Genomic DNA, 23,915 nt, shown 5'->3' on the forward strand with positions numbered 1-23,915 from the left:
AGAAAAAAAACATGTAACATGCAACAGGTAAAAACATGGTCGCGGAGGACCGAAAGGGAAGCGTGCGCTGCAAAGCATTGGGGAGACAGAGTACGATGGATAGTACTCATGGGGAGCAACCGGGCCTGGTGGACCCAGAAGTGGTATACATTGCCTCAGTTAGTGTCTGCGGCTGGAACCACGGGGACCCCTGGTGACCTCATATAGGGGTGTGCTATATGAATGCGTCTGCTGCCTATAATTGACTATTGGCTTTGACATATTTGCTGCGGTTGTTTGGGTTGCCAGCACCTGGGGTATGGCAAGTACTGTTCTCCCTAACCTGTAGGTGCAATACTTTTACAATTTTACACATAGGGCCCTACACATTATACCACTGGATTAAAGTATTGTTGAAAATTAGTTTTTGCCTAGAGTGGGGCTTTAACTTGATAGTAAACTCCACTTTATGACTTGTACCTACAGGTAAGCCTATAATAAGGCTTACCTGTAGGTACAGTGAGTATCTTTTAAATGTATACTGTTCAGGAGATATTCACATTTGTAGCGGCACATCTGCACTGCTCTCTGAATGGACAGCACACTGGAGTGCACCAATAGAGCCCTATTCCTCCGATTGACACCAATGATGGGACACTATTCCTGTAACTTTTTTACTCACACTGACCACCAAGTCATTGTTTATGCCCACTAACACTGGGGCATTTTCTACTCCCACTGGCCATGGTTGTCTGCCCCCCCACCAACCCTATATTCTAAGGGACAGTAAACTGGCCCTTGGTTTGGAAAGTTTCTTTTGTTCTCTCTATTGAATTTTCTGGTTTTCCTTTTATGCATCAGGACTCGGCTTTTTATCTTTCCTGGATCCACCATTATAAAATCTAACACTGCTTCTCTGCTTGCACATTGGAATCCTGTGTTTGTAATATTCTTTTTTTTTTAAATTCAATAAAAACTGTTATGGAAAAAGAAATAGTTGAGGAGTATTGGGGTAAATGTAATTGTGCAATGAGCATAAAACAAAAAAGATGTTGTACAGTCTGAGATTAAAATTAGATGGAGAGGGCACCTTGATTAAAAGAGTTTACAACTTATGAAAGCAAAAGTGAGTGATCCAGATGAAATAAAATTCTGCATCTGTAAATCAACAGTGCACGGAATGCCTCCAGGTTGCCATACTGCATTGAGTTTTTACAGAAAATACAATATGGCCTTTTTAGCAATTTTTAGGTTATATAATAATTATTTAAAAATAATAAAAATAATAATTTATATTTGCAATTTTTTTTAACACGAAAATGTAGTTACCCTTCCAGTGAGTACACATTCATTTTACACAACACTGTTAATCTATATTAATCCTAACAAATAATTAGGAAATTGTCTGCTGAAAAGAAAAACAAATCTAAAAATCATTGCTCGGTTTTTTTATGATAATTGATCCCAGCAGAATATCAGTCCTTTATGCTCCCACTGGTGGCACATAATTAGTTGAGCTTTCTTATAAAAGCCTTGGTACCCCGTATAATCAGAAAAAAAACATTAGAAGGCAATATAGATCAGTGGAGGTACATTTGATTGTTATCTTCTGCATGGTATTGTTGCTGTCATTATAGATATTAGAATATATTTGTTATGCATAGATTTTAAATACTAAAATTCAGGTCAAACAAATATGTTTTATTTTTTTTCCTTCAAACAACATTTTACTAATTTTTTTACTGCTGAAGTGTCTTTAGAATTATGCAATTATTCTTAGCTAACAAGTAAAAATTCTCCTTTTTTTCCCTTTTACTCGGCAATGTGCAAAGTACAATAATGTATGGAGATATATGTATGCACCCTTCCTCCCTGTTATTTTTGTAATTTACCCATTCTAGGGATGTGGCTGTGAATAATTGTCTATAGAACTGATATCTTGTTATTCTACAAAAGTATAGTACTTGTTTGTTTTATCTCCAGGTTTTTGACCTTCTTTCTTTTCTTCACTCCTGCCTTTCCTTCTTTTTTTTCCCTTCTTCCCTTTTCTCCTACTATCCCTTTTATTTTCTTTCTTTAGCCTCCCTTCTTTTTTTTTTTTTTTTATTCTTTTTTTTAAATTACCTTTCTTTCTGTTATTGCCTCCACAAATTTTCACAGGTTGGACAAACTGGTTTCAAATAAAGTTAATATTCTGGGTAAATGGATGAAAAAAATGTGACCGCGCTCATTACAATCCACCTCATGGGGTTTCAGATTCCTCCAAGTTTGAAATTTTTGGTCTTCTTACTCTTTCTTATTTTTTATTTTATGACAATATGTGGAAACCTTATGATCATCACATTGGTGCCCTACAGCAAATCCCTTCATTCTCCCATGTACTTCTTCCTCTCCCAGATGTCTACATGTGATGTATTAATAGCAACCAATGTTGTTCCTACCATACTCCATACTGTATTGGAAAATGCCACTACTGTATCATTTTCTCAATGTATCGCCCAGTTTTATTTCTTTGCGGCCACAGGAATGCTGGAGTGTCTTCTTCTGACAATGATGTCTTATGACAGATATGTGGCCATCTGTAAACCATTGCATTATACTTTGTTAATGAGTCACCAATTGTGTTGGATAACAATTATCGCAAGTTGGAGTTTAAGTTTCTTGGCGGCATTGATTTCTACTTTAACCACATCTACATTACAGTTTTGTGGTCCCAATATTATTAATCATTTTTTCTGTGATCTTGACCCAATCCTTCAACTCTCCTGCTCTGACACCACCATCGTTCAACTGGAAGCAACATTACTGAGTTTATTGTTTGCTGTAATCCCATTCTTTATCATCATTATATCATATGTTTATATTATAGTCACTATTTTTGAAATCCCCTCTATTACTGGGAGACATAAAGCTTTCTCAACATGCAGCTCCCACCTGACTGTTGTCTCCATTTTTTATGGTACCATTTTTTGTGTATACTTGATACCTAGTGGAGGACAGTCATGGGACATTACTAAATTCCTGTCATTACAGTATACTGTAGTCTGCCCACTTATTAACCCAATTATATATAGTCTGAGGAATAAAGAACTGAAACAAGTTGTAAGAAAAATTATTAACAGTTATTTAACCAAAAAAACAAATAGAAAATCTGCACTTACATCAAAGATAGAAAGCAGCACCCTAGGTGCAAGACAAACACGAAAACAAACCAAAATATCCAAAAAAGTTATGCTATAAATGTGACAAAAACATATCATTAATATTAAATGTCCAAATTGTGAAAATTAACCACGATGGGAAGAAAAGTCCATATCAACGTGTATATATGAAAAACACCAGTTATTGTATCCAAACAGGTAAATAGGCTGCAAAGCAGCTGTGCAGCTTTATACTTCTTCTTTGATAAAAGCCTTCACCACAAAGAGTGATTCCTCCACCAAGCTAAATGGCCTCTTACCAGAAAATAGTTACCTAAAAAGGTAATCAACGCTTGTGGCATAACCCAGCCTAGGCCTTTGGGATCGGGAACATCATAAATCGTATGTATCCAAAGGGTAAGTAAATCCCCCGTATATCTCCACGTCCACCTTAACTCACTCCGATAGACTCCTGCAGGTGAGTGAGTGGGCTGCCAGGTCACAAAAGGATGTATTCTCCACAGATCCCTCTCTTCCTCTCATTCAGGGTCTTTTCACACTAAGTACACTGACACAGCTTCCGCCCGGCCTGCTCTCAGTCCTCCCTCAGAGCATGCTCGTCCTCTGCACTTCGAACTGCACACGCTACACACACCCAAAAAAGCAATCATACAGGGTGTGTGTAGCGTGTGCAGTTCGAAGTGCATCATCAGTATACAGGGTGCATGCAGCATGTCCTGTTCCAAACTCCCTCTGCCATGCACCCCCACTCCTAACAGAAGGCAATTTTTTGTTCTGAAAACAAACCCACAGCTGTCGAAAAAAGGAACCATCTGACACAGTTCAGACATGAAACAGAAACATGCAAAGTAACATCGCTACTTTTGTATTGACTCGCTTTAATTAATCTATACTGTAGATCAAAGGGATGCACTTTGATCCACAGATGCTGTCAGTTAAACAACCTGATCAGTTTAAAAAAAATAATAATAATAAATGTGTCTATTTAAGCTCTAATTAATGCTTATTTTACCCTAATATGTCCTAATTTTTTCCTTCTGCCCCTTTTCTCTTTAACTATTATTTCCTTGCTGTTTGTTTATTTCTATGTTAGTAACGATTAAAAGTGACATTTTTTTCATATGTATCCATTTTGTTCATTTTGTCAGTGTCACATAAAAAAAAAAAAAGAAAAAAAAAAAAAAAAATATATATATATATATATATATATATATATACATATATATATATATATACATATATATATATATACATATATATATATATATATATATATATATATATATATATATATATATATATATATATATATATATATATATATTGTAAATAACTTTGCAATGCTTTGTATAAAATAATAATTTTAGTGTAATTTTAAACAGCACAAATTATAGTATTAAATGTATAATGTTTTTATTACAGTAACAGTAACAGTGGTCAAAAAATAAATTAGGTGTGTGTGTTTTTTTTTTGTTTTCTTATATTTTTTGTTTAAGGATTGCTTAAAGAAGTTTGTTTTTGCAAGATAGGATCACAAAAATTAAAGCCTTGTTTGTCTTGAAAAAAAAAATATATGTGTATTATTGGTTCCCTTAAAGTGGATTTCCACCCAAAAGTGGAACTTCTGCTGATCTGCTCCCCCCCCCCCACCCCACCTCCGGTGCCACATTTGGCACCTTTCAGGGGGGAGAGGGAAATGGGTACCTGTTTTTCTCCTTTCCCCCGACGCTGAGTCAATGAGAATGCACAGCGCGCTTCACACATGTACAGTAGGGAACTGGCTGTGAAGCCGAAAAGCCTTCATTGCTGGTTTTCCTTAGAGTGAATGGCGGCAGCAGCACCCGGCAGCCGATCCGAAAATTGGCTGGGGTGCGGACGTGGGCTCCCTGGACGGGTACATGTCTATATATTAAAAGTCAGCAGCTACAGTATTTGTAGATGCTAACTTTTATTTTTTTTTCCACAGCTGGAACACCTCTTTAAGCATTGGCAAAGTTATCAACAACTGAATGTAGAGTTAATATGTATTTATTTTTTCTAGATTGGTTTTGAACATGAAGAATTAGAACACATTTTGTTTTTTTAATTACTTTCTACCCAAGGATTTGCCGTATGTCCTTGAGTTTTAATGGTTATACCAGGATGATGCCTGCACCGACAGGCAACATCCCAGTACTGTTAGTTTCAGCCGGCAATTCCCTACAAAGCAGAAGTGATCTCAGTGGCTAATTAGCCACTCAATCACTTCTGCGGATGGCAGAAGGGGGTTCTACTCCCCTCCCGCCATCGCCGTCTCTCCAGGGCTCTCCGGTCCTATCCGGAGGTCAGGAGAGATACAGCCAGCAGCAAAGGCTGCCTGGGACAGAGAGAGAGAAACTGATGTTGTTCCCCACTCTCTATAACCCTGGAAACCAGGAGCGATGAGTATTCGTCACTTCTGGTTCTGCCTCTTGTTAACTGGCCACCAGCAGCATGGAGGGTCAGAGGAGAGATTTGGGGTCTAAGAGACTTCAAATCTATCCATAAAGAAGACCTGTAACAGCCCATGCTATCACAAGGGATGTTGTTCATAGAGATGGCCTTGCGGTTCGCCCGGCTGTCGGTTCGCGGCAAATTTTGCTTGTTCTCAAATTTGCAAATTTGCCGATGTTCGCGAACATGTCCGCGCCGCCATTTTCTTTTTCATTCAGAAGAATTTTGAACCATGACACAGCCGTCAGGTGGACAGCCAATTGAAACATTCCAGCACATGGACAGTCCGCCTACCCTATAAATAGACCCGATCTGGCGGCCATTTCACATTCCGCTTTCTGCCAGTGTAGGGAGAGGTCTGCTGTGCTCATCAGGCAGAGTTTGCTAGACACATATAGCGCTGTGAAGATCCACAAAAGTCCTTTTCAGGGCTGTTATTTTGGTATATGCCTTCTACAGTCTCTGTTCAGGTTAGGGACAGGTATCCAGTGGTTGCTTTGAGGGCAGGTATTTCGGTATAGGTCTAGTATCTTTAGAGCTTAGGGAGAGGTATCCTGTGGTTGCTGTAGGGGCAGTTAGAGATTGGCTGCAGTCACACACAAATCGCTTTGTCAAAGTCCTCAAAAGTCATTTAAAATGCTCCAATGTTGTTTTAGGGTCTATTCCAGTCTCTTTACTATAGGGGCAGGTATCCTGTGGTTTTCACAGATGTGTGAATAGACCCTATATGTATTAGACAATGTATTTACCGGCTGCTGTCAGTTCTGGCTGATTTATGAAAAAAATATATATTTTTTGCTGTTAAAAAAAAAAAACATTTAGGGCAACTTTTTCAATTGCAATACTTCTGTTATGACATTGTCCATGTGCTGGGACTATTTGTGCACAACTAGTACGTCTTTTGTGGCTACAAATATGACCTAAAAGTTTTCAAAGTTCGCCTCCCATTAAAGTCAATGGGGCCCGCCGCGAACATGTGGTTCGCAGACTTTTGAGAAAATTTGCGGCTGGCGTTCGCGAACCGCCCCGGCCGATGTTCGTCCATCACTAGTTGTTCATCCCTTGTGATAGCAATAAAGTTTGTACAATAAAAAAGTGGGAAAAAAAATTGTATAACATTTTTTTTTAAAGCATTCCCATCCCACCTTGCTAACGCGCAAATGCAAATGCATACGTTACTCTTGCATGCATATGTAAGTGAGGTATTGCCATGAACATTAGAGTGAGAGCAACAAATCTAGCACCAGACCTGCTGTGCCACTCTCAACTGGTAACCTTTAACCACTTTACCAAATGAGGATTTTGCTGTCTTACGTCTGGGCCACTTTTTGCGATTCGGCACTGTGCGACTTTAACTGACAATTGCGCGGTCGTGTGACGCCATACCCAAACGAAATTTACGTCCTTTTTTTCCCACAGACAGAGCTTTCTTTTGGTGGTATTTGATCACCTGTGCGATTTTTACTTTTTGCGCTATAAACAAAAAAAGCTTTTATTTTGAAAAAATAACAATATTTTTAACATTTTTTTATATGAAATTCCCCCCCAAAAAATGTAAAAATCCAATTTTTTAAAATTTTTTGGCCAATTTGTTTTCTGCTACCTATGTTTTGACACTTTTGGGGGTACCAGTGACATTACTGCAGTAATCAGTGCTATATATATGCACTGTTACTGTAAAAATGACACTGGCAGGGAAGGGGTTAATTTTTTTGGAGAGGGAGGGGTTAATGTATGCCTGGTGCTTACTAACGTGTGTGGGGGGAGGTGACTGAGTGACACAAGGACAGATCGGATGTTCAGCTATGCTGAACACTGTGATCTGTCCCTGCCTGTCACTTAGGAGATCCGCCCGCTCTGTTTACACAGGCGGGCGGATCTCCTAACTAGATTCCCCGACGATCGGGGAAGAGCGGCGGCCACTCCTCCCCTGGCCCGACTCCCGCTGTGACTGAACACAGCGGGAGAGAGCCTCCGGCGGCGCGCGCGCGCCGCCCACAAGGGGCGGAGTCCAGCGACGTAGGTCTACGTCGCTGGACGATAACGAGCCACATTGCTGCAGTAGCAGCAATGTGAGCAGTGGTAAAGCGGTTAAAGGCGCTTAAAGCGTTGCCTATGGAGAATTTTAAGCAACGTAATTTGCCGCTATTCCACAGGCAGACGCAATTTTAAAGCCTAACATGTTAGGTGTCTATTTACTCAATGTAACAACATCTTTCACATTGTACAAAAAAATTGGGTAAACACTACAGTTTTTTTTTTTTTTATTCATGGGTTTTTTTCCCAAAATATTGCGTTTGAAAAACCGCTGGCAAATACCGTGTGACATAAAAAATTGCAACACACACCATTTTAGTCTATAGGTTCTCTGCTAATATATATATATATATATAAATAAAATGTTTGGGGGTTCTAATTTATTTTCTAGCAAAAAAATGTTTTTCATGTAGGAGTGAAGTGTCAGAATAGGCTTGGGAAGGAGGTGCTTAATACTATCCAGGGCTCTGTTAGAGAGATTTTCCCTCACTCCTGTGAGAGATTTCCCTAGACAGGAAATGATAACAATGGGAGCACTGACAAAAATAAAAATCTAACATTTCTTCTAGCCTTCCCAAAAAAAAGCATTTTGTGTTTTGTTCCCTGTATGGTAAAAGGTTTTCATATGGATAAGAAGTAAGGGGGAGGATAGACTTCCAAAACAAAAAAGCTTTGACTTGACGTACACATAAAGTAAATATTAATGCATAATATGAAATGTTAGAAAGCATCTTTTTTTGTATGTGTCCTTGCAAAATATGTGGTTGTTTATGTGAAAATGTATGATCCTATCAATATTTCTGAAAAATATATTCATATAAAAGTTAATAAAGTAAATCAAACTTAATTGTGTTCATTTTTTTAAGAAAAAAAGCTTGCAAAGTGGTTAAACTCTGGGTTGGTCTCAGGTACATTGGAAATATGGTTGTTCTTTATCAATTCACATGATTGCACCTTACATCTTATCCTTCATATTTCACATCCAGAAGACTGAAATGCAGAATATTTACAGTAACTAAAGGAAGGAGAGGAAGATGATGGCATGATCTCTGTCTTGTCTAAAGAGGTCATTGAAAAAAATATTTAAAAGGCATTCAGTGAATGGTGGAGATGAGCTTTGAGTTTCACTCGAACATTGGCTGTTTGCTTGTTCATCGAATGACAAATAAATGGGCTTCTTCGTGGGAACTTTGAGTTCATTCATTATCATCATGGACTCTGACCTCAATAAATCATCTGTTGGCTGAGGGATTCAAACCTGACAGCCATGTCATTGCAAGCCTGATATTCTACCATCTATGTCACCATTAAGCCAGCTTAAGCTGAACCCACTCTCCCTAACTTATATCTCATCCACTGTGTGTAGGGTGAGATAGGAGTTAGTTAGTGAGGCAGGAAAAGTGTGCTTAACCTAAGTGTGCTTAACCTAAGTGTGCTTGACGGTGGCGTAGCAGGTAGAACACCAGCCTTGCTAATTGGGGGGTTGTAGGTTTGAATCCCTTGGTCATTGGGTGATTTTTAAGTGGAATTCTATAGTTAATAAATACATTGCTGGCAGGGAGAAAGATTTTTGCTTTTTACATAAGATAGTGCAGTGTATACCACAAAGTTATATATATATATATATATATATATATATATATATATACATATACAGTATATCAGTATATAGGCACTTTAGTTTGTATCAGTTTATGTCAGTATTGCTGAAATAAATGATGGCGTGGGGTCCCCCCTCCAATACATACCAGGCCCCTCGGGTCTGGTATGGATTTTAAGGGGAACCCTGTGCCAAAATTTCCAAAAAAATGGCGTGGGGTTACCCTTAAAATCCATACCAGACCCTTATCCGATCACACAGCCTAGCTGGCCCAGCTCGCCCCCCTCCTGAACCATACCAGGCTTCATGCCCTCCACGTGGGGGGTGGGTGCTTTGGGGCTGAGGGGCTCTGCCCCCCCACCCCAAAGCACCTTGCCCCCATGTTGATGGGGACAGGGATCTCTTCTCAACAACCATGGGTTGTGGTTGTGGGGGTCTGCAGGGGGAGGCTTATCAGAATCTCAAACCCTTCTTTAACAAAGGGGCCCCTAGATTCCACCCCCCCCCCCATGTGAATGGATCATACCCCTACCCATTCACCAAAAAAAAAAAAAAATAAGACAAAAGACACATTTGGAAAAGTCCTTTATTAAAAAAATAAAAAAATAGTGTTTCCTGATGATCAGTTGCCCATCCGCCCGAAAAATAGAAAAAAAAAAAAAGAAGAGGCTCCTGCTTCTCCAGATGCTTCCCGCGTATGACGTCAGTAATTTATTCACTGCACCTGAGCAGTGCATTGTGGGGTGGCTTGTGACGTCACTATAAAATAGCTATCAAAATCAAAGCGACTCAGAACGCGGGAAGCACCCGCGAAGCAGGAGCTTCTTCTTTTTTTTTTCTTTTTTTTTTGGGCGGATGGGCAACTGATCATCGGGGGACACTATTTTTTTATTTTTTAATAAAGGACTTTTCCAAAACTGTCTTTTGTCTTTATTTTTTTACACTTTCTTGGTGAATGGGTAGGGGTAGAATGTACCCGATATCCATTAACATAGGGGTGGGGGCTGGGATCTGAGGGCCCCCTTGTTAAAGGGGGCTTCCAGATTCTGATAAGCCTCCCCCCCACAGACCTCCACAACTACAGCCCACGGTTGTTGGGAAGAGACCCCTGTCCCCATCAACATGGGGGCAAGGTGCTTTGGCACCTCAAGCACTCACCCCCCCCCCCCCGTGTTGAGGGCATGTCACCTGGTATGGTTCTGGGGGGGACCCTATACCATTTTCTTTTCATTTTTTTTACCTGTATTGCTGGGAGCAGACAATACATTACAGCGGCAATCAAGTTTAAATGACATTTTTTCCTGAAATGTCAGAATTGCTGCAGCAGGCTACAAAAATTGGACAAATGCGCTACTTTACAGGCGCATTAAGGGGGCCCCCCAGGCATGACATTTAAAGGAATTTTTCATTTTTATTGTTTCACTTAAGCATTATTAAAATCACTGCTCCTGTAAAAATGATTGTTTTAAAAAAAACATTTTGCATTGATTCATGTCCCCCAGGGCAGGACCCAGGTCCCCATACACTTTTTTTGGGCCCATAACTTTTTAATTTAAGCCTTTAAAATTAGGACTTTTGATTTTTCATGTTCATGTCCTATAGACTTTAATGGAGCTTGCATGTTCGCTAGAACATTTCCCCTGTTAGAGGGGTGTTTGGCACATCACTACAGGGCGGTAAGAATGGCTCCAGCTGCTATGTAAAATGGCCCACCCTAAGAACTGTGCCAGCAACACGTGTGTGTTCTTCACCCCAAACAAAGAAACTAGCTACACAAAATAAAATTCCCCACCAAAAATAAACCATAAAAGACTTTCCTTCTAAAACAGGAGAATCCAAATTTTGGCCCATGGGACACATCTGGTCCTCTACAAGATATCTTCTGGCCCCAGCTAAGGTCAGTAGCATATCCTCAATGTGCACGAAATGAGGATTAAGATCAGCAGAGGCTACCTATGGTCTCCAACTCAACATCCTCCCCCATACCCCCATGAACCAGACCCTTACACTCTCCAGCACAGGTCCTATATATGTAAGGGAGACTCTGATAGTGAGATTTATGTAAGGAGAGACTCTGATGAGGACCCTGATGTAAGGGGGAACTCTGATGGAAGGAAGACCGCAATGTGGACCCTGATGTAGGTGTTGACAGGTAGGAAAGACCTTTAATGGGGACTGTGATGTAAGGGAGAACTCTGATGTAAGGGGTGCTCTGAGGTATATTTTTTCCCCATAAATATCTGTGAAATGTACAACATGGCCTTTGTACATAAACGTTTGGATACCCCTCCTCTAACACAAAGCCCCCTCTATGGGGTTGATTTACTAAAGGCAAATAGGCTATTAACTTTGCAAGGGGAAGAAACCTCAAGTGATTCATCACGGAGTACCATATATTAAAAAATTACTTTATTGTAGAAAAATGCAAACACTATAAAAATAAATGAAAATACACCTTCACCAATTGTTTCATAAAATTGACAACGTTGTCATAGGGGACAGGCAGCTGCTTCACACACTTCTCCGTTCAAGCATGCATCTATCTAATAGGGGTGTATAAGGCAATATGTATGTGTGGGTAATACTAGATAACCCCAAGAGTAATTAAATGATACAAACAGTAAGGTCCGATTCCATGAAAAATGAACTGTGTAAGGAAAAAAAAAAAAAAAAACTAATTTTGTTTGCAGATAATTAGATGATGGAAGTCAGCAGAGCTATCACTAACTTTGGGCAAACTTCCCTTGCAAAGTGAACAGTCTATTTGCCTTTAGTAAGTGTTTTTTTTATCCCTTGCAGCACTTAAAGTGAAAAAAAAAGACAATAAACGACAAAATTAAAATATATTGCAAAAGGAGAGATCCCAGCAGCTAACAAGCAATGACACATGTTAATAATATATTAACACCTTCCCAGCCTTCCCGGCCGTCATTTTGCTATAGACTGGGTGGGAGCACTGTTGTTCTGGGAGGACGTCATATGACGTCCTCCCAGAATGCACCTCTTGTGTGGCCGCACAGTGGCATGATCAGTCACCGGCTGTCACAGCCGATGACTAATTACTGTACCGGCCCACTGTTAGTACCATATAATCGCTGTGACCAATCACAGCAGATCACATAATAATTGTAAACAATGTATGGCTTTCTTTCATGCCATCCATTGTATAAAATTGTGTTGTTAGCTATGATTGGTCACAGTGATCACATGGTACCGACAAGGCCAATCACAGCCCATCTGTACTATGTGTTTAGCTTTGGCCAATCACAGCTAATCACCACAAAATACACTGAATGATCCCGTTTTTATTCAGTGAAAATGGTTGCTTATACCAATGAAATGAACTGGTACAGTATAAGCAATCATAATGTGTAAAAAAAAAAAAAAAATCCTGATTGCTTCCTTAGAGTAGTACAGTGTTACTAAGGTAACACTCTATTGCTCTGGCCACAGTGTTCAAAAGAAAATTGCAAGTAAAAGGAAAAAAAGAATAAATAAATAACAATATTATTAGGTCTTTGGATATATATAAGAGCTTACAGGATGGTGGAGTAGACTTGCCCTTGTAGGGTTTTTTTTTTTTTTTTTTTAATTGATTTAGAATTATTTATGTGAAATTGTTGGTGTATTGTGAGCTTTTTCTTTTTGTATATTGACTAAAAATAAATAAATTTCAATTGAAAAAAAAAAAAAAAAAAACATTATTAATAGTATTTATTATTTCTTTTTACATACTGTCACCAGTCAGTGTCCCTGATCACCATCACACCATTTATATAATAATGCTTTTTTAATTTTTCAATTTTCCAAAAAATTTGCCATGCATTTTTCCAAATATTTTTTTTTTTTTTTTCAAAAATATTTTTTTTCTTTCATTTATTTAGCAAGAAATGAAAAAAAAAACCAAGTGAAGATTAAATACTACCAAAAGAAAGCTCTATTTGTGTGAAAAAATTATAAAAATGTCTAATGAGTAGAGTGTTGCATGACCACGCAATTGTCATTTCAAAGTGTGACAGCACTGAAAGTTGAAAATTGGCCTCGGCCAAAAATGTGAAAATTGGCCTCGGCAGGACAAATGTACTGAAGTCATTACAAAAAAAGTTGTTTTAAAAAAGGCTGTTGGTTCTCTTAAAGTCATTGTGAACACCATGGGGTACAAAAGGATCTGAAGCCCACCACTCCAATTAACAACATAGTACAGTATAGCACAATATAGCTAAGTATCTCAACCTACACACTGATGTCAGCTTTCTCTAAGCGCTAAGCACTCCAATATACACTGATAACATGGCTACTTTGAACCCACCATTGTACATTAAGCAGACTGGGCTATCCATTTTTATGAGGCTGTTGAGTTTTGTGATTTACAATGATAGCAGGAAAGACTAAACAGTTCATTATTGTTTTTTTTTTCTTAATTCTGGTGTGAACTTACCAGTCACTAGTTTGCATTTTAGCCCTAATGCAAATCATAGAGATTGTCATCATACCCAATGTTGAAGTAAACTAGAATCTTATCCCTAGTCCCAATATACAGGTGCATCTCCTAAAATTAGAATATCATCAAAAATTGTATTTATGACTTCCGGTTCCGGCGCCCATGTAGGTAGCAGCGCGGGACATCGGCTCCGGTACGAACCTCAGCACTAACCGGCATTCTTAGCCCTACCGAGCCCCAAACGCTGCCTCTCACCTACCGACAACCTCCGGGAATGGGCGGCCATGGGTCGGTACCTCCAGCATGGCGGCGCTCCGGCGCCTGCACAAATCAAGGCCGCGGCGTCAGTTGCAGCCTCCACTGAAGCAGCGATGGAGGACGCCGCCCCCCCCTCCGAGCACAGCATCTCTCGGCCTGCCATCCCATGCCATCCCTGAGGCATAGATAGCTACGCTGGCACAGGCAGTTGCCTCTCTCTTATCTCCTACCATAAAAGACGCTGTGGATAAGGCCATCTTGGATGGGATCTCACAGCTCCGGAAGGAGCTCGGTGACCACGCACACAGACTCACTGACATGGAACACAGGATGTCTGACCTGGAGGATGAACTGCAGGGATCATTCACCCTGGACCAGCAGGCCAGGCAGACACAACGGTACCTGTTAGACAAGGTGGATGACCTGGAGAACAGGTCTAGAAGAAATAATCTACGGATTATAGGACTACCCAAATCTTTTGGCACAGACACACTATGTGACATGGCGTCAGTTCGCCTGCCCTAGGCCCTGGGGATCCAGTCTGCCTGTTCGGTGGAGCGAGCCCACCGCCTGGGAGCCCCCTCCAACGACAGACGCACTCCTAGAGCGGTAATAGTGCGATACCTTAATTATATGGACCAGCAGAATATTTTGAAATCGTTTCGCAACTCCAAAATCCTAAAAGTCGACGGTCACAAACTTTTGATCTTCGCTGACTACTCCCAGGAGGTCTCACGCCGCAGAAAAGCTTTCCAGACAATTTGCCAGGGTTTGTTCCACAAATCCATCAAATTTACGTTGGCGTATCCTGCCACTCTACGCCTCACGGACTCTGCCGGTGAACAGAAATCCTTTACCACACCTGATTAGGCCTACCATTTCATTCAACGCCATTTCAGCATTACTCTGGATCCACCCTCCACGCCTTCCCCCCAACGCTTCCAAGGTACGAAAGAGCAAAGGAGCCCCAGAAGGGATCCAGCGAAAAGACAATGGGTGTCTGGTTCCTCTTCACGTCACTGATATCGTTTTGCGGATGAACACGGCGCGTATATCCTGTGTTCACCCACGACCCTAAGAAGCCAGCTTATTGGTATTTATCTATTAGGTATACTTGTAAATGTAAGTGTTACCTCAGGTACTGTTATGTTGTGTTAGGAATATGCTACCAGGTGTGGACGCATTGACATGAGCGGTCGACCGTGCCTCTCGTGACACTGCCCTGCCTGCATCAGTACATCTGCTCTGCCCGCATCAGTAAATCTGCTGCTATGCACTTAGTATGTTAACGTTCCATTTATTGAATATGTGGTGCTATTCTCGTCTAAGTTATGTTGTTATTTCATACGCGCCACGCGGCTGCCCGGCCTGCACAGCCTTACCAGTATTGCGGCAACCCTCCCTTTGAAAAATGTGGGACTCCCTATCTGTTTAGGACTCGCGCAGCGTTCACTTTGCAGAACGCTTTAGTGGTTCCCCGAGTGGGCTACACTGCTGCATCCCGGTAACATTGTCCTATGCGTGCGCGAACTCACATGAGGAAAAAAGAGAAGTTCGAGAACTTTTTTTGCTGCCCTTCCTCCTCTTACCTTGATGCCCCAGTTGGGCACCCCTTGCTTCCCCTACTCGATACGATGGCATATGCACATGTCATTTTCATGATACACATATTGTTGGACACCCTTCAGGCATCCGTCTCAAATCTCACATCACTGGCTCGCACGCTTATGGCTACTAACCGTCACCCTTTACATTTTCCATGGCTTCCTCCATGAGTGTGATCTTATGGAATGTCAAAGGGCTCAGGTCCCCTAACAAGCGCGTGGCGGTACCAAGACACTTGAAGCGTCTGAGGGCCGACATTGCGGTCTTGCAGGAAACCCACCTGGAAGCCAAGGACTTCCATCGCATGCGAACTGTGGGTTGGGCAGGTTATAGGCTCCCCGGCAATTAAAGGCAAGGCAGGCGTTTTAATCCTCATCAACAAGAATCTTCCCACCACACTGACATCCTCGGTCTCAGATGCCGACGGTCGGATAGTAAGAGCACGCCTGGCGACCGCCCATCGCGAGTGGGCGCTCGCCGGTATCTAGGCTCCCAACGGCTCCTCTGAACCCTTCCTCCACTCGGTCACACGCACTTTGGCCCCATACCTGCATCTTCCGCTCGTTGTAGCGGGGGATTTCAATCTCCTCATGCACCCCAATGAGGACAGATCTTTGGGGAAGGACACCCGCATGATCTGCCTCTATCGTTCATGGGCAGATGCCACTTGTACAAAATGGCCACCTTCCCGAAATTATTATACCCGTTACAGACAATCCCCTTATTGCTGAGACACTCCGACATTAATAGGCTACATAAAGAGCTCTCGAACTTCATCTGGCAGGGAAAGAGACCCCGTATCTCACTCAACAAGCTGCATTTACCTAAGAGGGACGGGGGGGTGGACCTCCCGAACACAAGAATATATAATCTTACCTGTCTCAAGAGGGGGTGCCTTGACTGGATCAGTAAGGAGTCTCGGTATACTAATCACTCACTGGAATCACAAATGGTACACCCTCATGACCTGACTGCTCTGCTGCACTGTGGAATGGGGGACCTTCCCATCTCTCTTCGCACCAATATCATGATTAGGGATACGGTGGCTGCTTGGAGAGAGGTGAGGAAGAAGCTGGGCTCTCCCCAGCTACTGTCGAGGTATCTTCCTATTCATCACCACCCCGGGTTTCCACAGGCGCAGCAGCACTCGGCCTACGAGCTGTGGTCCCGGCGAGGGATAACACTTGTCTCGCAGCTTTTTGACATGAGCACCGGGAGTCCTCTGAGCTACCAAACTTTTGCTGAGACATATGATCTACCGAAGGGCCATTATCTGTATTTTAGACAATGTATCAGTTATGTCAGCGGTATTTGTTGCTCTCCCCCAAAACGTTTCCGTCTCAACTTGGTGGACTCATGGCTTTGCCAGGGTAAACACAGGATATCACAATTATACAAACCTCTCCACCAGGAACTTTTCAAGGGAACGACACATACCATCGCCAAGTCTTGGAATAAAATGCTCAACTCACCCCTTGCCCACACCAAAGTTCTCCAGGGTTATCTGTGCACCAGGCGCTTTATTTCTTGTGAATTCTGGAGGGAACAACAGTTCAAGATACTCCATGGAGCATACTACCCACACATCCGCTGGTCCAAGGACATAGCGCATCACTTCTGCAATCTTTGCAAGGAATGTTACCCGTCTTTGCTACACAAGCTATGACACTGCCCTCTGGTGTCGTCTTTCTGGGACAAAACGATCCGCTACATTGCAACAATGACTGGAGTGCTACTACCCAAAGACGTTTATCCCCTGGTGTTCAACTATATGGAATGGGAGGACCCTACATATTCTAAGGAATCCAGGAAACTCCTATTGTTGTATAAGCCTTGGATTGTTACCTGATTAATGCTGGCATGTAGGCTGATCCTACGTCACTGGATGTCAGACACTGCCCCCACGGTAATGGAACTAACGTCAGATCTAACTACCCTGAAGTCTATTGAATCAGTGGGTCTATCCATCGATCCACGCCTGCCTGGGTCATTTTGGGCATGCTAGTGGAACCTGCCCACCCACACCATCACGCCCCCTGCGGGACTGCCACTTACTTCGGTAACCTGACCTGAGTCCCCTACACTACCTTGGTGGACTGTTGCACACCCCTGATCCAAAGCCACACCATCCTTTCTGATCACGCATGTTTGTACAGGTGTGCTTCGAGCCTTAGGTGCCTCTGAGTGTCTAACATGGATGCATGTCTGCTGTTTTTTGTATTGTTTTGACCGTTCTATATGATTTACCTTAAGATGCCATCTGCAGCTGACTCCTCTTGTAGCACATGAACCTTGCCAATACATTCCCCTCTCCAAAATTCAGTGTCTTAGAAAATTTGAATATTACATAAGACCAATAAAAAAAAAAAGGATTTTTAATCAGTGTTGACCTTTGAGTTTCGAGTCGAAGTAAGTTTGACTTGAACATCGGGTGTTCGTGTAATTGCTGAACACACGAACAAACGGGACTCTTATCGGGAAGCTCACCTGCCGATAAGTGCCCCATAATGCACTGCGCAATTGCAGTGCATTAAGTGCTTTTGATTGGCCTGTATGCTTTGGCCAATCACGGCACAATATCCTTTCAGAGCCATGATTGGCCAATGGCAGGGTGCCTTTAGCCAATCATGGCTCAGGGGCTAAGTCCACGGCCCACACTATATATTACATATATATACATGAGGGGGCTAGCTGCGACATCTCACGTCACGGACCGTTCTGCAGGCGGCCGTGCACATTCTTGAGCTTGATTTGCGTTTGTTTGTCCTGATTGATGTAAGTAGCCATCTTTTGTTTGAATAAAAGTATTGAAGGTAATGCACTATAAGTCCCTTTTTTCTCATACTGGGTACCTGTGTTGTGGATCTTGCTCCTTACATTGCCGGAATTTCACTACTGCAAAGCGGACCAGCTTCCAGGCTTCCTCGCGGAATTTCCTGTTCTGTAGCAGTCCAAACTCGAGTCTCCCTGATTTCTGGTAAGCATCCATCTTTACCACCAACTGTCATCATATCAACATCAAAAGTTCGGAAGCTCTTCTTATAGGTTTTTTTGCGGTAAGGGGCCACCTTGACCAACATTAAAGACCGTATACAGGAATACGCTTACCCTCACAGAGTGGCACGTTCATTTGGCATAGAACACTCGTTTTACTTTTGAAGTTTTTTTACACTCCACAATTTTGAGAGACTTGTGTTTTTTTCATTTTTTGGTTATCCACCAACACGGATTTATTCACAAGACTGTATATGTTTTTGCACCTATTTGGATATGTGCTAATCATGAAATGTTATGTTTATTGATTTTTATTCATATATTAGGTTAGCACGCTACATACTCTTTTCATTTATCTCCTCTCAGAACAGGCCTTGCCATGGTCATCCAAAGAAGTTGAGTGCACGTGCTCAGCGTCATATCCAGAGGTTGTCTGTGGGAAATAGACGTATGAGTGCTGCCAGCATTGCTAAAGAGGTTGAAGAGGTGGGGAGTCAGCCTGTCAGTGCTCAGACCATACTCCGCACACTGCATCAAATTAGTCTGCATGGCTGTCGTCCAAGAAGCAAGCCTCTTCTAAAGATGATGCACAAGAAAGCCCGGAAACAGTTTGCAGAATTCCTGGAACCATGTCCTGTTGTCTGATGAAAGCAAGATAAACTTATTAAGTTCAGATGGTGTCAAGCGCGTGTGGCGGCAACTAGGTGAAGAGTACAAAGTTTGTCTTGCCTATAGTCAAGCATGGTGGTGGGAGTGTCATGGTCTGGGGCTTCATGAGTGCTGCCGGCACTGGGGAGCTACAGCTCATTGAGGGAACCATGAATGTCAACATGTACTGTGACATACTGAAGCAGAGCATGATCCCCTCCCTTCAGAGACTGGCTGCAGGGCAGTATTCCAACATGAACAGACCCCAAACACACCTCCAACAGGACCACTGCCTTGCTAAAGAAGCTGAGGATAAAGGTGATGGACTGGCCAAGCATGTCTCCAGACCTAAACCCTATTAAGCATCTGTGGGGCATCCTCAAATGGAAGGTGGAGGAACCCAAGGTCTCTAACTTCTATCAGCTCCACAATGTCGTCATGGAGGAGTGGAACAGGACTCCAGTAGCAACTTGTGAAGCTTTGGTGAACTCCATGCCAAAGAGAGTTAAGGCAGTGCTGGAAAATAATGGTGGCAACACAAAATACTGACACTTTGGACCCAATTTGAACATTTTCACTTAGGGGTGTACTCACTTTTGTTGCCAGCGGTTTAGACATTAATGGCTGTGTGTTTATTTATTTTTTCACATTCTGCTATATGACATTCTCAAAAAAAAAAAAAAAAAAATTAACATGTTTTAACATTTTAGGCCAATTTGTTTTCTGCTCCATATTTTTGGCAAAACAAATCTCAATAATTGTATTTTGATTGGTTTGCTCATAAGTTATCGCGTTTACTAACTATGGGAAAGATTTATGTCATTTTTAATGTTTTTCTTTTTACTAGTAATGGCGGCGATCTGCGATTTTTTGCGGGACTGCAACATTGCGGCGGACAGATCAGACCCATAACTGACATTTTTTACATTTTTGGGGGTACCAGTGACATTACTAGTGACATTACTACAGTAATCAGTGATAAACATATGCACTGTTACTATAATAATGACACTGGCAGGGAAGGGTTTAACAGTATAGGTGATCAAGGGGTTAAATTTGACCACAGGGGAATGATTCTAACTGTGGGGGGGGGGGGTTGGGCTTGTGAAATGATCACAGAAACATGCGATCCTACATAGCAGGATCACATGAGCTCTGTGATCATTGCAGGGAGAAGGACGGGCGGCTGTGTTTACAGCAGTCGACCATCCTTCTCTCTCAGTAGGGAGAGATTGCGAGTGTCAGGCGGCAATCGGAGCCGCCTGACACTCACATAGGCTTCCCCGCTGACGATTAGGAGTGGGAGCTCGCCCCCTGGCAGCTTTCAGGCGAGCGACGTATGCCTACGCCGCTTTGCCTGTAGGAGCCACACTGGCGCAGTAAATATACTGCAGGCGGTCGGCAACTGGTTAATAAAGCTCACAACCCCTCTAGACATATTATGCTTAAGATTTTGAACAATTCCTTTTCTAGCAACCCTGTTAAAATCCTAGCTAACTTCAGATCTCATTTTGCCACTCTTTATAACTCCGGAGGCTCTATCGATCCTGACCGAGCAAATTATTTTTTCTCTGACATGAATCTCCCCTCTATCCCTACTCCGCAACTAGATTTTTTAGATTCTCCCATCTCACATGATGAAATATTAGCAGCTATCAAATCATTGAAACCTAATAAAATACCGGGTCCAGACGGGTTTTCTACACTATATTACCAAACGTTTTCCTCTAATTTGACTCCCCTCTTGGCTAATGCTTTCAATTCCCTCATGCATGGCGCACCTTTTAGAGGGGAATCTCTCACAGCCTCCATATGCATGATACCTAAACCTCATACTGATGACACTACCTGGTCTAACTACCATCCTATATCCCTTTTAAATTTGGATATTAAAATCTTGGCAAAAATTCTAGCTTTAAGGTTAAATAGTATTATTGAAAAACGTATTCACAGAGACCAAGCAGGTTTTATTCCTGGTCAAACAGGCGACAATATTCGTTGGGCGTTATTACTTTCCCACATTGGTAGAAAGAGACACAACCCCACCCGTTTCCTATCTTTAGACATTAAAAAAGCTTTTGACTCGGTCTCCTGGTCTTACTGTATATGGATTTTGCCCTACGCAAATGGGGTTTTGGCCCTCATTTCTTAACATGGATGGCCGCCTTATATAATGAACCGCAAGCATATATTAAATACGCAGGCTACAAATCTGAACTTTTTTCTGTGAAAAGAGGGACACAACAAAGTTGTCCCTTGTCGCCCCTACTTTTTTGCCCTATTAACCTTCCTGGCGGTATGATTGTTTCCGATTTTAGGTGCTGAAAGCGGTACCATTATTTTGCATGTAATTCTTACGGATGAGCAGCCCAAACCAACTATTTACATATGATTTTTTTTTTTACTGTGCGTTCTTCTTTATAACATCTCGGGTATGATAAAGTTTGAAACACAAAATCATAAATTATAATATAATAAATAACTATAAATAAGTTAAAGTGTATATATATAAAGTACAGTAAAACTGCAGTAAAGGGCACTGTAGGGCAAACTAATGTCAATTTATTTTATTTTGTAATGTAATCCAATAGGATTACAATATACCAGTGTGTTTGTGTGTTATACCATTTGAATTTGCTGCCGGTTCCACCCCCCTGCGAGCGTCATGTTGCAGGAGACGGAAGCCGGGGCTCACAGCATCAGACGGAAGATTCGGCCGGCGTATGCTGCAGGGACACATCACGGCATCCCGGGGAAAAGGTAAGTAACCTCTACCAGGATCCAGCGATGCTCCCTGGCAGTACCCCGAGTGTGGCTCGGGGTTACTGCTATTGGCACAAAAATTTCACCCCAAGCCACACTCGGGAAAACCGCTAAGGAGGTTAATTGAACCACTCACCCAACATATCAGACAAAACTCTTCTATCAAAGGGATCGAAATAGGGGGCCATCATCACAAACTATGTTTGTTTGCGGATGATGTTCTCCTGTTTCTCTCCTCCCCTCATATCTCTGCACCCAACCTAATTCATACTTTGCACAAATTTTGTAATATTTCAGGCCTACAAGTGAACCTCCAGAAGTCTACAGCATTGAATATTTCCCTATCCACTGAAGAACTCCATTTGACCAAGTGCGCATTAAATTTCTTTATATTTTCAGAGTCTTCCCGATACAAATACCAGCTCATTTTCTACATATTTTACAACGGAAAACTTTGAATTTCACTTGGGGTGGTAGTAGACTGAGGATTTCTAGTAAGACTTTATTCCTTCCAAAAATTTGTGGTGGATTAGGGTTCCCCAATTTTAATACCTACTATATAGCTGCTCAGATTGCACCGGTCACCATATATCATGCAACACAGGAAATATCATTATGGGTTGCTATTGAATCTACTGAAATTGATCTTCTCTCGATCTACAATCTTATATGGCTAAAAACAAAATCTCGTTCACCAATTCACAAAACCATTATCAAACACACACTTTCAATCTGGGATAGAATGAAAACACCATACGGCCTTCAGTCAGCACATAACCCTCTACTCTCCTTTCTTATAAATACTTCCTTTTACCCAGCCTGGGTATCTCCATCATCTTTCCGTAACTGGGTCACATCAGGACTAACTAGACTTTGTAATTTGATCTCTGCATCTGATTTCATATATTTTCTGGATTTATGGGCTTCCACTGAACCTTTTTGATTTTTGCAAATTAAAAACGTATTTTCTCCACTTCTTTCTGGAACTGTCCCTCTGAATCAGCTTTCGCCATTTGAACGTGTTTGCTATAAAGAACCCCACGTTAAGGGCCTTATCTCACAATTATATTTGCAACTTCTTGTTAAACCTGAAGAAGGATCCCCTGATTATGTAGTTAAATGGGAATCGGATCTGGGTCGCCATTTGAATAACACAGAATGGTCGGATATATGGTCTAATACAAAATCCTCTTCCATCAACATTATTGCAATAGAGGCTTCTTATAAAATACTCATGCTCTGGTATTTGGTGCCCCCCAGAATAGCTAAATTCACACCTCAACTCTCAGCACTCTGTTTCCGTGGCTGTTTGAAGGTTGGTACCCACTTTCACACCTGGTGGCAGCACCCGATTGTTTCCACTTTCTGGGGGAAAATCTTTCAACTGGCCTCAAAATTGTTTGATATGACACTACTGCCACTCCCAGTGACTGCACTTTTAAATGCAAAACCAGATATTCTCACACGCACACAGTTTAAACTCCTTATACAACTCTTAACAGCCACAAAACAGACAATTGCCAAAGCATGGAAATCCTCTTCCCTAAACTTTTGTGAAACTAAACAACGAATGAACATTTCTATGATACATGCCAAGATGTCGGCCTTGGATAATGGCACCTTGGGTAAATTTGACATCCTTTGGAAACCTTTGATTTCCAAGATGCTTCCCCCACACTTCAAAGAAATTGTCTTACTTTCTTGGTAACATTCCCACACACCCTATTATATTGTTTCTTACAGCTTGTGCCTTATTCCCGAAAATTGCTCTCATTTCTTTTCTCTATTTTTCATTTGTTTTCCTTTCTGGCTTTCTTGCCTTTTGTTTTTTTCTCTTTCTTTCTACTTCTTTTTATATTTTTTAAATTTTTTAAATATAAAGGTCACTTCCGGTTCCTTGGAACGCAGCCAGAAACGCAAACCGACTGCGGCGCTATACAAGCTGTTCCTTGTTAAC

At 41.7% G+C, this 23,915-nt stretch overlaps 1 protein-coding gene across 1 annotated transcript; it reads left to right on the plus strand.

Moving 5' to 3' along the window:
• Positions 1 to 2,181: 2,181 nt before the first annotated feature.
• On the plus strand, positions 2,182 to 3,219 carry LOC309552953 (olfactory receptor 5P52-like; the record flags this gene model as incomplete). Its single annotated transcript, XM_082253859.1, has 1 exon — positions 2,182 to 3,219. The coding sequence occupies one exon, from the start codon at positions 2,182 to 2,184 to the stop codon at positions 3,217 to 3,219; it is 1,038 nt and encodes a 345-aa protein (XP_082109985.1).
• Between the last annotated feature and the right edge of the window lie 20,696 nt (positions 3,220 to 23,915).

This window comes from Pelophylax lessonae (assembly GCF_965119305.1).
Source record: "Pelophylax lessonae genome assembly, chromosome: 4".
NCBI classification, from domain to species: domain Eukaryota; kingdom Metazoa; phylum Chordata; class Amphibia; order Anura; family Ranidae; genus Pelophylax; species Pelophylax lessonae.